At 35.6% G+C, this 13,551-nt stretch overlaps 1 protein-coding gene across 8 annotated transcripts in view; it reads left to right on the top strand.

Moving 5' to 3' along the window:
- Window positions 1–13,551, top strand: part of NUBPL (NUBP iron-sulfur cluster assembly factor, mitochondrial) — a 256,075-nt gene that overhangs the window by 232,304 nt on the left and 10,220 nt on the right. For 7 of the 8 annotated variants that reach the window (XM_057488510.1, XM_036881309.2, XM_036881307.2 and 4 more), the window contains 2 exons: window positions 9,628–9,748; window positions 12,768–12,850. In XM_057488510.1, coding sequence (XP_057344493.1) covers window positions 9,628–9,748; window positions 12,768–12,850 — 204 coding nt within the window. Of the gene's footprint in view, window positions 1–583; window positions 698–9,627; window positions 9,749–12,767; window positions 12,851–13,551 lie in introns of those variants that run through there. The other variant, XM_057488512.1, reaches the window with a different exon arrangement.

Here is a 13,551-nt window from a genome sequence, read left to right as displayed (position 1 = left end):
TGCCATTTTAATTATTATATGTCTTGGTGTTGTCTTCTTAGGGTTTCTTGTGTTGGGAAACCTCTGTCTGCACTTTCCCGACCTGAGAGACTATTTCCTTTCACAGATGGGGGATGTTTTCAGCAATTATTTCCTCAAAGAGACTTTCTATCCCTTTTTCTCTCTCTTTTTCTGGAACCCCTATAATGTGAATATTGTTCCATTTGGATTTGTCACACAGTTCTCTCAATATTCTTTCATTCCTAGAGATCCTTTTTTCTCTCTGTGTCTCAGCTTCTTTGTTTTCCTGTTCTCTAATCTCTATTTCATTTACTATCTCCTCTACCTCATCTAAATTACTCTTAAATGCCTCCATTGTATGTTTTATTTCAGATACCGTATTTTTCAAAGTTTTTATTTCTTTCTTGAAGTCCTCCTGATATCTTGAATATTTTTCTGTAGCTCCATGAGCATGTTTATGACTTTTATTTTGAAATCTTTATCCAGAAGATCGGTGATTTCAGTTTCATTAAGCCCTCTTTCTGGCATTGTTTTCCTATGGTTTTGTTTGGACAAGATTCTTTTGCTGTTTCATTTTTTTTAGTGTGTTCTATGGAATAATAACTTTGGTGCCATTCAGTGCCTAGAAGTTCTACTTCTGGAGCTGCTGAGCACCTGCAGCAATGGTCGGGGTTGCAGGTGAGTGGAACCAGTGCCTGCCAGAAGGAAGAGCTCTTTCCTGTCTTTCTGGCTATAATGCTCACCTTTCCTGCCAAGGACGAGTCTCTGTGCTATGCCCCTGTAGCTGCCATAGGCAGGTCCACCCTCTGTCTGTCTTGGCATCATGGTGGGACAGTAGGAGAGTGGGACTAGTGTCTACCAGGAGGTAGGAGTGGCAGGCTGCCTACTGCAGTGTGGGGTCTTGGGGTTGTATTGCCAGCCAGAGGGATGGAGACACTGAAGCTTCTGAGAATTCCCAACCTGCTAGGCTGATCATGCTGGGATGATTTTATCCACCTGCCCTTTCTCCTATGTAGTGACCTCTGTGTAATCTTTGCCCTTTTATAGTCTCACTGCTGGAAAGTCTTTCAATGTGCCCACCTTTCTTTTTTTCCCAGGAGGACATCTTGTGCTCTCCACAAGCAGCTGAAATCTCAGTCTCTCTGACTGTTCCACTCATCTCTGACTGTTCCACTCTCCTGCTGCCCCATCATGACACCAAGCCAGCCAGAGGGTGGACCTGCCTACGGCAGCTACATGGGCATAGCACAGAGCCTCCTCCTCCTTTCCAACACCACTAATCTCCAGAGCACCACATAATGTGGGTTTGTACTTCCAGAGAAGATCTGCAGAGCTGGGTGTTCAGCAGTCCTGGTCTTCTGTTCCTTCCCCGCTCCATTTCTCTTCCTCCTGCCTGTGGGCCAGGGTGGGAGGAGGGCTTTGGTCCTGCTGGACTGTGGCTTTGCTACTTTACCCTTTTCTGTGAGGTCTTTTCTTTCCCCCAGAGGTAAGAGTCAGTTCTGCAGTCTTCAGGTTGCTTTTTCAGGGTTAGTTGTATTTGCTGTATTTTTGTGTTTTATGGGATCTTGGGAGCTTTCTGCCTCACTTCTCACACTGCTATCTTTTTCCTCTCTCTGGATGGAAGTTTAATAATGCAGATGTCATGGAATAAAACATAGTGAGAGATTCCAGGGAATGAGAGGGGTCTCCATTTAATTTGCTTACTATTGGGGTTCTGATTATCTAGTGGCAAGTGAAGATAACAAACTGGTAGGTTGAAAAATGGGGAGGAGTTAAGGGGCCATGGGTTCTTTTGACAGCCAAGAGACATACAGTGAGGTTGTTAAGGGGAAAGGGAGTTCCATGGCAGCAAAAGGGAATGAAGAGTAAGACTCTAGTGGAGCAAAGAGTGGTAAAGATGGTTTAAATAAGGCCTTCCCTTATAACTGTCCTTCTAATTCTTATGCCAAATTGACCCACTAAACTGTTTTAGGCTATCTTGTTCCATGAACAAAATCCTGTAGTCCATTAACTTGTCATCTTGTTTGGTGACTTCCACATACAACCCAGTGATCCACCTTCTTTGAATTTTGTCTGTTAAATACTAACTGTGTAATCCTGAGCAAATAATTTAGTTTTCAGTATTTTGTGATCCCCCTCATTAGGTCACTGTGGTAGTTAAATGAGATTATACACACAGTACTTAGCATAGATCTTTAGCACATGGTACTGTGAAGGATAGCTCTGCATATTATTGTTACAGTGGTAGATTTTAGAGATCATTATAAGCCCTCATTTTAGAATTCAAGTCATAGGGTAGTGGAGTTGTACCTCATGTACCTCAGCTTGTTAGTTGGTCCCTGAGAGGAACATGGATGCAGACCTCCCCATTCATTGTTCTTTCTATAAGAGACTACTTCCGAAAGAGAAGACAAGAACTCCCATCTCATTTTTTTAAACTGTAGTATCTGTACACAAGCTTCAAGGAATACACTAAAACTGGTTCAAGGCTAATGGAGAATAGAAAAGCACTTATGAATCCAATCTATTTCAGTTACTATTCATTCTCTATTTAATAGGGAGGTTTTACTCCTCATTTTGTTTTTATATCATAGCTTTTAATCCTTGTGACAATTTCTAGTCAGCAAGAAGTTAACCTGATTGTAACCTTGAGAAAATGGACTATAGTTGCTTAAAAATCTTGCTTGTACTTACCCGAATCTGGGTTTAAAATGCCAAAAAGAAATTAAAATTGAGGCCTTTGAGACTGCTTAATCCAGTACATTTAGACACAAAAATCCAGTATTTCAGAACAATGTTGATATTTCAAGAGTCAATTTTTTAAAAGTTAATAACGGAAGTACCTTTCTGAGCCAATGATGGGTTGGAATAAAGTAAAAGTGCCATATAAAAAGTTTGTGGTGGCTGATGCTAGGCAGGCATGTAGCATTTACTTCCAGTAAAACTAGCTGAAGTAAAAGAAAAAAAGGATTTTATGAGACTTTGATGAGACATTAAAAACATGATTGAGCATGCTTACAGCTGCATCTCCATGGAATTATGTAAATTAAGCTATGGGAAAGCTTCTGTTTTCTTATGTTTCTGCTAAAAAAGGATAAGCAAAATAGCTCTACAATAAACAACAAATAGCTTAATAACAAATTATTCACACAATAAAGGCTTTTTGAGGGGTAAGAGGTGGTCATGTAGACTTGAATTCTTTCCTATTTGGGAATTTTTCATGAATAAAACTGTAATATGGATATTCTAATGTTCTTCCTTATTATATTAGCTGCCCCTATTCAAAACTCACTGATTACAAAGGATTTCTCTTAAAAAAACTAGGCACTTAAAAAAAATCTTTTTAATATCAACACTCAGGTTCTCTTTTAAATTTTCTCCCAGCATAACCCATGTGCTGAAATAGTTGTCTGCCACACAGACTGAATATCTTAATAAGTGTTTTTTCCTCTTTTTAATTAAATAAATATATGTATGAGTATATGTGACTATTTTATGAGCTTCTGAACAGAATGAGATAACCAAACACACAGGAGTGTTAATATACTCGGTATAATTTCAAGTAGAGAAACTTGACAGTTCATCTTCCCTGTATAGTCTTAAAGGTAAATGTTTCATTTCTGTTCAATTTTTAAAAATATTCATAAATCACAGATCCTGATAAATGTTTTTGTGCATTTCTGGGACCTTAAAGAACATTAAATGGACTACTAAAAGTTCTGTAGTCAGACTTTAATTGTCTACAGCAGCACTGTCCAATAGAAGTATAATGCAAGCCACAAATGTAATTTTAAAGTCTTTGTAGTAGCCATATTTTTAAAAGTAGGAAAAAAAAACAAGTGAAGCTATTTTTAATAATATACTTTAATCAGTATATTCAAAATATTATCATTTCAACATGAAATCAATATAAAATTAAGAACCAACCAACAAAGGAATTATATTTAAAAAATACTAGGAATTCTTACAATTTAATGAGAAAAAAACATATAATCAAGGGCAAAAATACACAAGAGGCCTAAACAGACACTTTACATAGGAGAATATACTAACGACCAACAAATATGCAAAAATTTGCTCAACTTTATTAAGAACTATGGCAGTGTAAATTAAAACCACAATACGAAGATTGCTGGGCACGGGGGTCAGGAAGAATGGGGATGAACTGGGATGGACCTACACCACTGCATCTTTCACCACCTCTAGCCAAAGGAAACCTTTAGAGTTCAGTGCTTTCACTTCCATTCCCAAATCTCAAGCTGCTTTACTTGTGGTGAACTTTAATGAGGAGCCATATAGGGAAGAAGATTCTAGGAAATATAGTTCCCAGAATAAACAGATTGACAATTGAACAGTTCACAATGAGATACTACTACACACTCACCATACTTACTAAAATGGAAAAAGACTGACGATACCAAAAGTCAGAGCTGTGTCACAGCTGGAAATCTTATACACTGCAAGTGGGGATGTAAATTGGTAGAAGTCTATTTGAAAACTTTGGCATTTTTTTACTAAAGTTACATATACATAACCTAATACTAGCAAAAAAAAAAGACACATATAAAAACATTGATAGACACGTTATTTATAATAGCCAAAATCTGAAAATGACACAAAAGATCCAACAAGAGAATAAAAGATTTTATGTTCTTTTACTCATACTGAGTCTTTGATATCCAGTGTGCACTTTATACTTACAGAACATCTCAATTCAGAGTACATTTCAAGTGTTCAGTAGCCACATGTGACTAGTGGCTACATTATTAGATACTACATACTTAGAACCCCAGTATTTCCCAGCTTCTCTGGGTTTAGACTTTATTTCAGTTTTTCCTTTGAGTGTCAGGTGAGAATAGGTTATTGTTCCTCCCAAGGACCTCATCTTAGTTTTACTGCTCCTTCTCTGTTTCTACAGGATATTTTCTATTTAAAACGATTGGTTTGTGTGTGGGTTCACAAGATCCCAATAAAAAAGCATTTGGTTATTTTTAATTCTTTATTGGCCATTCTTTACATGACCACCTTTTTTAAAAGAAAACATTTTATTGAAGTATGGTATACATACACAAATGGGCATAAAATCTTAGTGTAGCTCAATGAATTTTTACAAAGCAAACATACCGATTGTATTCAAGAAACAGAATATTACCAGTACTGCAGAAACTCCTGCCTTGTGCCATGTCCTGGTTACTGTCCCCAAAGTGGAACCCATATTTAATAGTATAGATTAGTTTCACCTGTTTGTGAACTTTATGTAAATGGAATAAGTATATATTTTTGTGTGGCTTATTCTGCTTAAACTTATGTTGGAGGGATTCACTCCTACTCTTGATTGTAGCTTACCTCTTTCATTCTCATTGCTGTGGAGCATTCCATCATGTGAATATACCACACTTACTTGTCCCTTTTACTGCTGGTAGACATTTGGGTAGTTTTACATTTTGTGATAATTAGTGCTGTTTACAAATATTTTTGCGCATGTCTTGGTGAATATTATGTTCACATTTTTGTTAATATATAACTGAGTATAATTACTGTGCTACAGTATAAGCATATATCAGTTTAAGTAGATAATTAGTAAACAGTTTTACAAAATGGTTATACCAATTTGCCCTCAACTGAAACTGTTATAGTTGCTTCATGTCCTCACCAACATGTGGCATTTGTTACTGTAGTCATGTAGATATCCGTCTATTTGAATCAGGTCTTAAGCATAAATGTTTGGTATTTAACTGTGGTTCTAATTCTCATTTCTCTGGTGATAATGAAGTTGAGCTTTTTTTTCTTATATTTGAATATCATGAAGTGCCTGTTAAGTCTTTTGATCATTTCTCTATTGTATTATCTGATTTTTTAAAATTGATTTTTAGTTCTTTATATATTCCAGGTAAAAGTCCTTCATCTGGATGTGTATTATAGGTACCATCTCCCACTCTGTAGCTTTCCTTTTTGCTCCCTTAATTATGTCTTCTGATAAGTTTTTAATTTTAGTGTAGTCCAATTTAATAAAAAAGTTTTTATTTATGTTTAATGCCACTTTACATCCTGCTTGAAAAATCTTTGCCTGTCTCTGAGGTTATAAGTTTATTCTCCTGTTTTCTTCTAGAAGTGTTCTTGTTTTACTTTTACATTTAGCTCTACAACCCATCTAGAATTAATTTTTGTGAATGGTGAGATATAGGTGTTACAACTTGTTGTTTCCATGTGGATATCCAATTAGTATGCAGTACTGTGCCATCACCACTATAAATCAGTGCCTTTCATGCATGCATTTGTTTTGGGCTCTCTGTTCTGTTTCATTACAACTCTTTTTTTTAAGCAAAGAGGTACACATATAGAAAGTTCTTATGATAGAGTTAAGTGGGATTAGTTTATTCAAAATAACCTAGGAAGCAATATTTGGGCATTTATCTTTAAACTAGAAGTAGTTACATATTACCAGTAACAATCAAGTTTAGTGACCAAAAACCTGAATTTCAAACATTTAGAGGGTTATCTCCAAATTGTTTTGATCATACATCCTTATCAGTAAATGATGTTTGAGCATAGATGTTATATATATATTTATTTCTTAATAAGCTTTATATATATATATATAATATGTATCTATGTATAGTATACATATACTATTGTATTGATAGGTTATTTTCACTATAAAAGATGTAAAATAGGAATTAGAAAAGGAAATCATAAAGAAGAAATAGAAATTCTAATATTTTCTTTCCCAACCTCTGTGTCAGCCAAGATGGGCAGAATTATGTGTATTAACAACCCCCAGATTTCAGTGGTTTAAAACAACACCAGTTTATTTCTCTCATGCTGCATGTTCATTATGGCTTGGCTTAAACACTTGTCTGTGTTATTCTTACTCTGTCACCCAAACTGATCAAGCAGTCACTCTCTGGAAGCTTGCTGTCACAGGGACAGAGGAAAGGGTCATGGGAAATTGGCATGTAAAGCTTCTGCCTAGATGTGACACATGTCCCTTCTGTTCACATTTCATTGTCCAAAACAAGTTACATGGCCTCACAAATTGCAGAGAAGAAAAATCCTAACCTTGTGTCCGGGAGAACTGGAAATATTTTAGACAGTCTTAAAAACTATCACTACTGATATGATTGGTTTCAGAGAACCTGGATTTGTGTACATCTAAAAAAAAAACCCACAAAATAAGGACAATTCCTTTTAGTTTTTTCCAGTCCATGATGTTTTTAAAACCCTACAGTCCCAAGAAAGGCATCAACTACAGTGATAGGCATAATGGTCTCTCATGCTTAAAAACCCTGCAATAGCTTCTCTTTGCACCTGTTATATGACCCGGACACCTAACACGGCCCACAGGCCCCGCCACTCCAGCCCCACCTTGTGCCTCGCACATCACACTTCAGCGGTGCTGGCCTTCGATTTCCTTGCAGACATGTTTTCCCTGCTCTGTCCTGAGTGTTGTCCTCCCTTTCTCCTTGTTTTTAATCTGCTTATTGTTTCACTTTTAGGTCAAATACTTCCTCAAGGAAGTCCTCTGTGATTCCCAGACTGGAGAGAGTCTTTACTGGCCTATACTCTCTTAATACTATAGAGAAGCTGTACCAATTTTTAAGTAGATTTTTGCACTATTATTTGTTCATTCTGTTTCTACAATTAGCACACAAACTCCAAGGGGGCAAGGATCAAGTCTGTTTTGCTCACCACTATATTCTACTCTTTGTGTTTCGCCCAGTTACTGGCATATAATAGGGGCTCATTAAATATTGGATTTGATTACAGTTTTATGTCTATGACATTTTGTAGTCTGTATAGAGACCATGCTGAGACATTTATACAGTCCATAGAGAAGAATTTGATAATAAGATGTTAATCACCCAAACTAAAAATATACTCTTGCTCCATGCCTCTCTATGTCTTAGGGAGTCTAAGATTCCAGAGTAGGAACTTTTCCCATTCTGTCTAGATGGAATATACCCTTACCCATATTTTCACATTATTCAAGTGTTTTTCCTTTTCCCATTTCTTGAGTGGTATTTTTATGTTTGAGCTGAAAGCCCTAAGTCAGGGGATATATCACATTTAACATAAATGGCAGTAAAACTGCCCAAGTAATGAGTATATTATATAGACATAGTGAATAAACACATAAGTTGTGTTTTCTTCTATCTTTTTAGAAGTGGTAGTGAATTACCAAAACATAGTATGATTTATTTTTTGTGATACTTTGCATCAGCAATAGGGCATATATTAGATGCTTAGAAAAAATGGTTAGCTACAAATTTATGTCCTTCACTGTTTGTCTTCCTTTACATGTATTGTGGGAAATTTTAGTCTTTTCTGTTTTTCTTTTCAGAAAGAATAACAATTTTTTTTCTTTAATTGAAGTATGAAAGAATAACAAATTTGATCACCTTCTTGTCTGTATGTTTCATTATTGACTGTCAGTGCTATTTTTTATTTAAAATACAAGTGTTACAAAGGAGGTATCACCTATAATGATAATCTTATTGGTGGAATTGATAGGATGATAGGACATTGTCACCTCTAATCCTGTGTTCCCCATTTTTACTCTAGAAGAGAACTACTTTTCCCCATCAATAAGAAAGTGGGATTAAAAGGAACATGAATAAGGATTACATTTGCAGAGCCTGTCTCCTTATTCAACAAGTTTTCATGAAGTAACAGTTATAAAGTGCCAGAAGCTGGGGAAACTCAGAAAGAGATGGACACTTTGTATTTTTTGTTTAAATTTAAACTTTCATTTCAAATGATAGGATTCTGGTAAGAGTTGAGTTTCAGTCTTTTGCTAACTGTGTCAGCTATAGGACGGGGCTAATAAAACGTTCATCTTTAAAAGTTCTGTGAGTAGGAAGTAAGATAGTGAATTTAAAGCATTTACCCCGTGCCTGGCACATAAGCACTCAGTGTATCTTAGTTGTTATTTACTATGAGGCTTTGTCCATAGTTAGCCTCAACTTTTTCCCATATTTCTTCCCGCTTATTTTTCCATATTATTATTATAATTTTTATTGTATATTTTTCCACTTATTATTCCACCATAGCTAAATTGCTAAAACATAGATCCAACCATGTAACGCTGCCCTCTGGGTACTATCTTCTCAATTTTAAAAACCTTTTGTGGTTTTCTGTTTTAAGAAGAAAGTCTGAAATACATGGATGGCATTTAGCACGTTACCGTCTTACCCTGGCCTTCCTTACAAACCAGCTTCTGCCTTGGCAACCACTACGCTGCTGTCCCAATAGCCTGCGCGTGGCTGTATTTCACTGTCTTGGCTTGTGCTCTTCCTTCTGCCCAGAATTCCTGCTAGGTCTCAACGCCTTTTCTCACCTTCAACCTGAAGAAACAATATTCTGTGGGCAAGTCAGAGATTCCTTTTATTATGCTAGACAAGAGTTTTTGGATCCCTGTTATTCATATCTCCTTAGCATGTATAATATTACTAAAATTAATCACGTGTCTTGCTCTCACACTAGCCTGTGAATTCCTTAAGAGCAGAGACCAGAGCTTAATCTTCATCATTGTATCACTAGAACCTAGCAGGCACTCAGTAAAAACTTGTTGAAATGATGGTTGAGATTTTGTTTTTTGTTTAATTTAAAGTGTTTTTATTATTCTAGGTTCTGGGCCTTGTCCAAAATATGAGTGTTTTCCAGTGTCCAAAGTGTAAACACGAAACTCATATTTTTGGTGCTGATGGTACAAGGAGACTAGCACAGACCCTTGATCTTGATGTTCTAGGTAAGACCATAGGATATTCTTTTGCAATGGAAATGACAGAAGGGGAAGTGGGGATAAAACATAATGATGAAGAGTGTCTCAGAAAGTGATGAACTGCATTTGGTTTTGTGTTTTAAGTTAGTGTAGCACAGTTCTATGGATTAACCTTTCTTTGGCTTTTTATATTTCTTTAGTAGAAGACTTTTCAAATAGATTTATTCTGCTATAGATAAAACTGCTTATAACGAAGTTGAGAAAATGTTTTCTGTTTTCTGTCATCTTTTTATGTGTTTGCCATGTCTATAAAATATGGCATCTGAAATTTACATTGTATATACTCTTCACATTACTTAATTGAAGGATTAATTCATGTTATGAGGAAAAGTAAAATCAGTGAGCAAAACAGATTTTAGATAAAACCATATTTTTAAAAAATCCACAAGCAACTTAATGGACTTCTTAGGAAAAATTCTATTTGTGAATGAGTTTCTGTTCTGGACAAAGGGAGATGTTAGTTGCTTAGTAAGGGAGGCATAGAGTGAATTATTACTTTTAGGTAGTTAACAATTAAGATCCCTTAGAGATCAAGGAATTTCAAAACATTATTATAATTAAGTTTCTAAAAGTTGATGTTAAATGTATGATTGTTATTATGCATTTGCACTGTAGCAGCCACCACAATACCAGGTGAATACTAATGATATAGTTTGATACATTGCTATAATTATAGCCACTAATTATATTCTGCAACTGCTTTCCATTTAACTAATCTAGAAAGTTCAATTTCCCAAATCTGCATAATGACATAACAGATTGACTTCACTTATATAACAAAGTAAATGTGTAATTATAGTGGCGTTATTGAATTATGTTGACAATATAGTAATTCCCTACTTTATAAATCATTGGTACAATTTTGTAAGTCAGTTATTTAGAATATGAAACATATCTCCTAGAGAAACAATTTCTCATATGGAAGTTAACATTTTAACAAACAGTTTACAAATGTATAGTTAGCTCAGAAATGTATTAGAAACACTGATTACAAAACCAGGTTGTACCATAGGCTGCTGTACCTATTAGTGTTACAGAGAAAATAATTTAGAGTTACAACTCAGGGCACATCTCCTTGCAATGCAGTCATGGGGGCCCAGAGAGATCTCCCATGAACTGGAACAGAGGCTCCAGTAAAAAAGGTTGGAATTGGGAATGAGGAAATGAAATCAGGGAAAGAGCTCTCACAGCTGTGATCTCCTGGCTGGTTGAACCACCCTCCCCCTTGTTCCTACCCAGGAACCCTTATTTGTCCTTCATTAACTCCCTTGCTGCCTCTTAATTAATTTTCTTCCATCAGAATGTTTTAAATGATTACTTGGTAAAATGGCTCTTCAGAGCTTTATCCATATTTACCTATAGGTCTGTTAATGCATAGTAGTTAAGGTCTCTGGTCATCTCAGAGACCTCCTTAACTATATCTCTGAAATGTGCACTCACTTCCTTCAGACCTAGCCCCTCAGAGGTACTTTCTAAGGCCAGACTGCACCTCACATAGTCTCCATATCTTTACTTCTTTTTATCCTTTTGTGTATACAACTGTTAGCCCATTACTACTCTCACTATGCCACCTATTTTCTAACAAGGTTTTCCTCTTTCTTGGTCTACTTTTCTGTGCTTTTAGGTAGGATTGTAAAGCTCTGGAGGGCAGAAATGTCAATAGGTGGCATATATAAAAGAGAAGGTTTAACCTTTTTTCCCCTTCCATTACTGCAATAGAAATTAAAGCATTTAGAATTCCTCATTATAATGGCACCTCATAAATCAAGAGAAAAACTTTAATTGGTTTCTAAAAGTTTACTGTAACATATTTTCCTCTGCCTGCCCCTGTGACAGTTTCCTATAGCCTCAACTTGATCTATAAAGAATAGACATTAAATTTACTGTAAAACTAATCTTTAAATGGCTACTGAAATATTTATGTATTTTGTCACTTGGCTATTGAACATTTAGGAAAGACTTAAAGAAAGAGTTGGTTAAGATCTCAAAATTTGCCAACAAGAAGAACATGAAAAATTCTGTTCCTCCATGTAGTTCATAATATAAATTATAATAGTTTTGTAACTTTTTAACATTTCTTCTGCTTTAGTTACATTCTTGGCATGGCGCTGAAAGACTTATTTATATAAAATACACACATAAACACATTTCAATAAATTTCAATAAACTCTGTGTGAATCTGGAGTTGTTCCAAGAATGCTGAGTACCATGACAAGTCAGCTCTTCTACTTAAGACTCCATTTACTGCATTTTAAATCTCAGCCTTTAGAAAGGCTTCACTTGTGATGGTGTGTTGGAAAGAGTCAGCTGGATCAGGGGTCAGAGCATTTTCCCCCTAAATTCTACCTAATTTCCCCAGGAAAGACACAGTCTCTCTAACCTCAAGTCTGTATATTGGAGGTTCTTACATACCTCCTGAGACCTCATCAAGCATGCAAGTTATATATAAGGCTATATAGATTAATAATAAAAGAACGATAATTCTATCTGATAAAGAGGCAAATAGTAAGGATAACAGGTCTGGCATACTTTTCAACAGTTCTTTTAGCTTATTCCTCTAATAACATCAGGAAGATTATTTTGTTGTACTTTTATTTTTTTAATGCTTTACCTCCCTATCATTTCCTCTTATTATGTGATATGATGTGTCTATATCAGATATTACAGGAAGAAATAATTTAAAACTGTCTTCCAAGCTACTTTTTGTTGGAAGACCTTTAGCAAAGAATAAATCAGAGGTCCTGTCCCTTGATTGGCTGCCACATAGTTTTCATATAGACAGGTGCAATCTGTACTGCCCTCGAATGGGGTATTTTCATTTGAAATTTCTTTTCCCAGAAACTTAACAACATGAAGATAGTCATGATTCAGGTTGGCCTGAATTGATTTAGTTTAGATTTTTTATTTATTTCTGAAGTTCAGATAGTGAAATTCCAAATGCCCAAAACCTTTGTAGCACTAATGGATATCTGGTGGGCTCTTTTAGGAGACATTCCCTTACACCTTAAGATAAGGGAAGCTTCGGATAAAGGCCAGCCGATTGTGTTTTCACAGCCTGGAAGTGATGAGGTAAGTTATTTTTTTAAATATGTATTCTAATTTATTTTTACAGGATATGTACTCTTTGATATATAGAAAGAAAGTTGGGAAGATCAAGTTTATCTATTTATAATACATATCTAAAACAAAAGGGTATTTAACTTATCCTAGCATCTATAAGTGACTGTTTTATATGGTAGGCATACCAGTGCTGTCTGTGAATTATCAACTGAACAAGTTCACCTACAAAGAATCATCACTCAACCACTTTTCTCACAAAGAATATGAACAATGAGAGTGTACAGAGATCTTATCTTGCTGGCTAGCAATATCTAACTGCCCAAGGTCATTATATTTTGGTATTTAAAGTCCAGCTGATTGTTGGGGGAAGGGAACTTAATGTTAAGAAAGTATTGAGTTAGGTATAGGGAAATTCTGTAACCCTTTGGAGATGGGATTTTCATTGCATTTATTTTAACAAATATGACTGAGGAGGGGAGGTAGAGAAACTAATAGTGTTTCATTAGCTGACATCACTTGGGGATACTTGGTAGATTTCCAAGATTGCTGAAGCTTTATGACTTTAAACATAAAATCTTTATTTTATGCTTTTTAAAAAGTAGAAATGAAATCAATCACCTGTGTCTTTTCTCGCCTAGGAAGCACTTGCTATTTAAGTTAGAAACTGAGCCATCTTCTGGCACACCAGATTTGATGTAGTTTCTGCAGTT

The sequence above is a fragment of the Manis pentadactyla genome, chromosome 11 (assembly GCF_030020395.1).
Source record: "Manis pentadactyla isolate mManPen7 chromosome 11, mManPen7.hap1, whole genome shotgun sequence".
NCBI classification, from domain to species: Eukaryota; Metazoa; Chordata; class Mammalia; order Pholidota; family Manidae; genus Manis; species Manis pentadactyla.
Note: the sequence above shows the minus strand (reverse complement) of the source record. Positions and strands in the feature narration are given on the sequence as shown.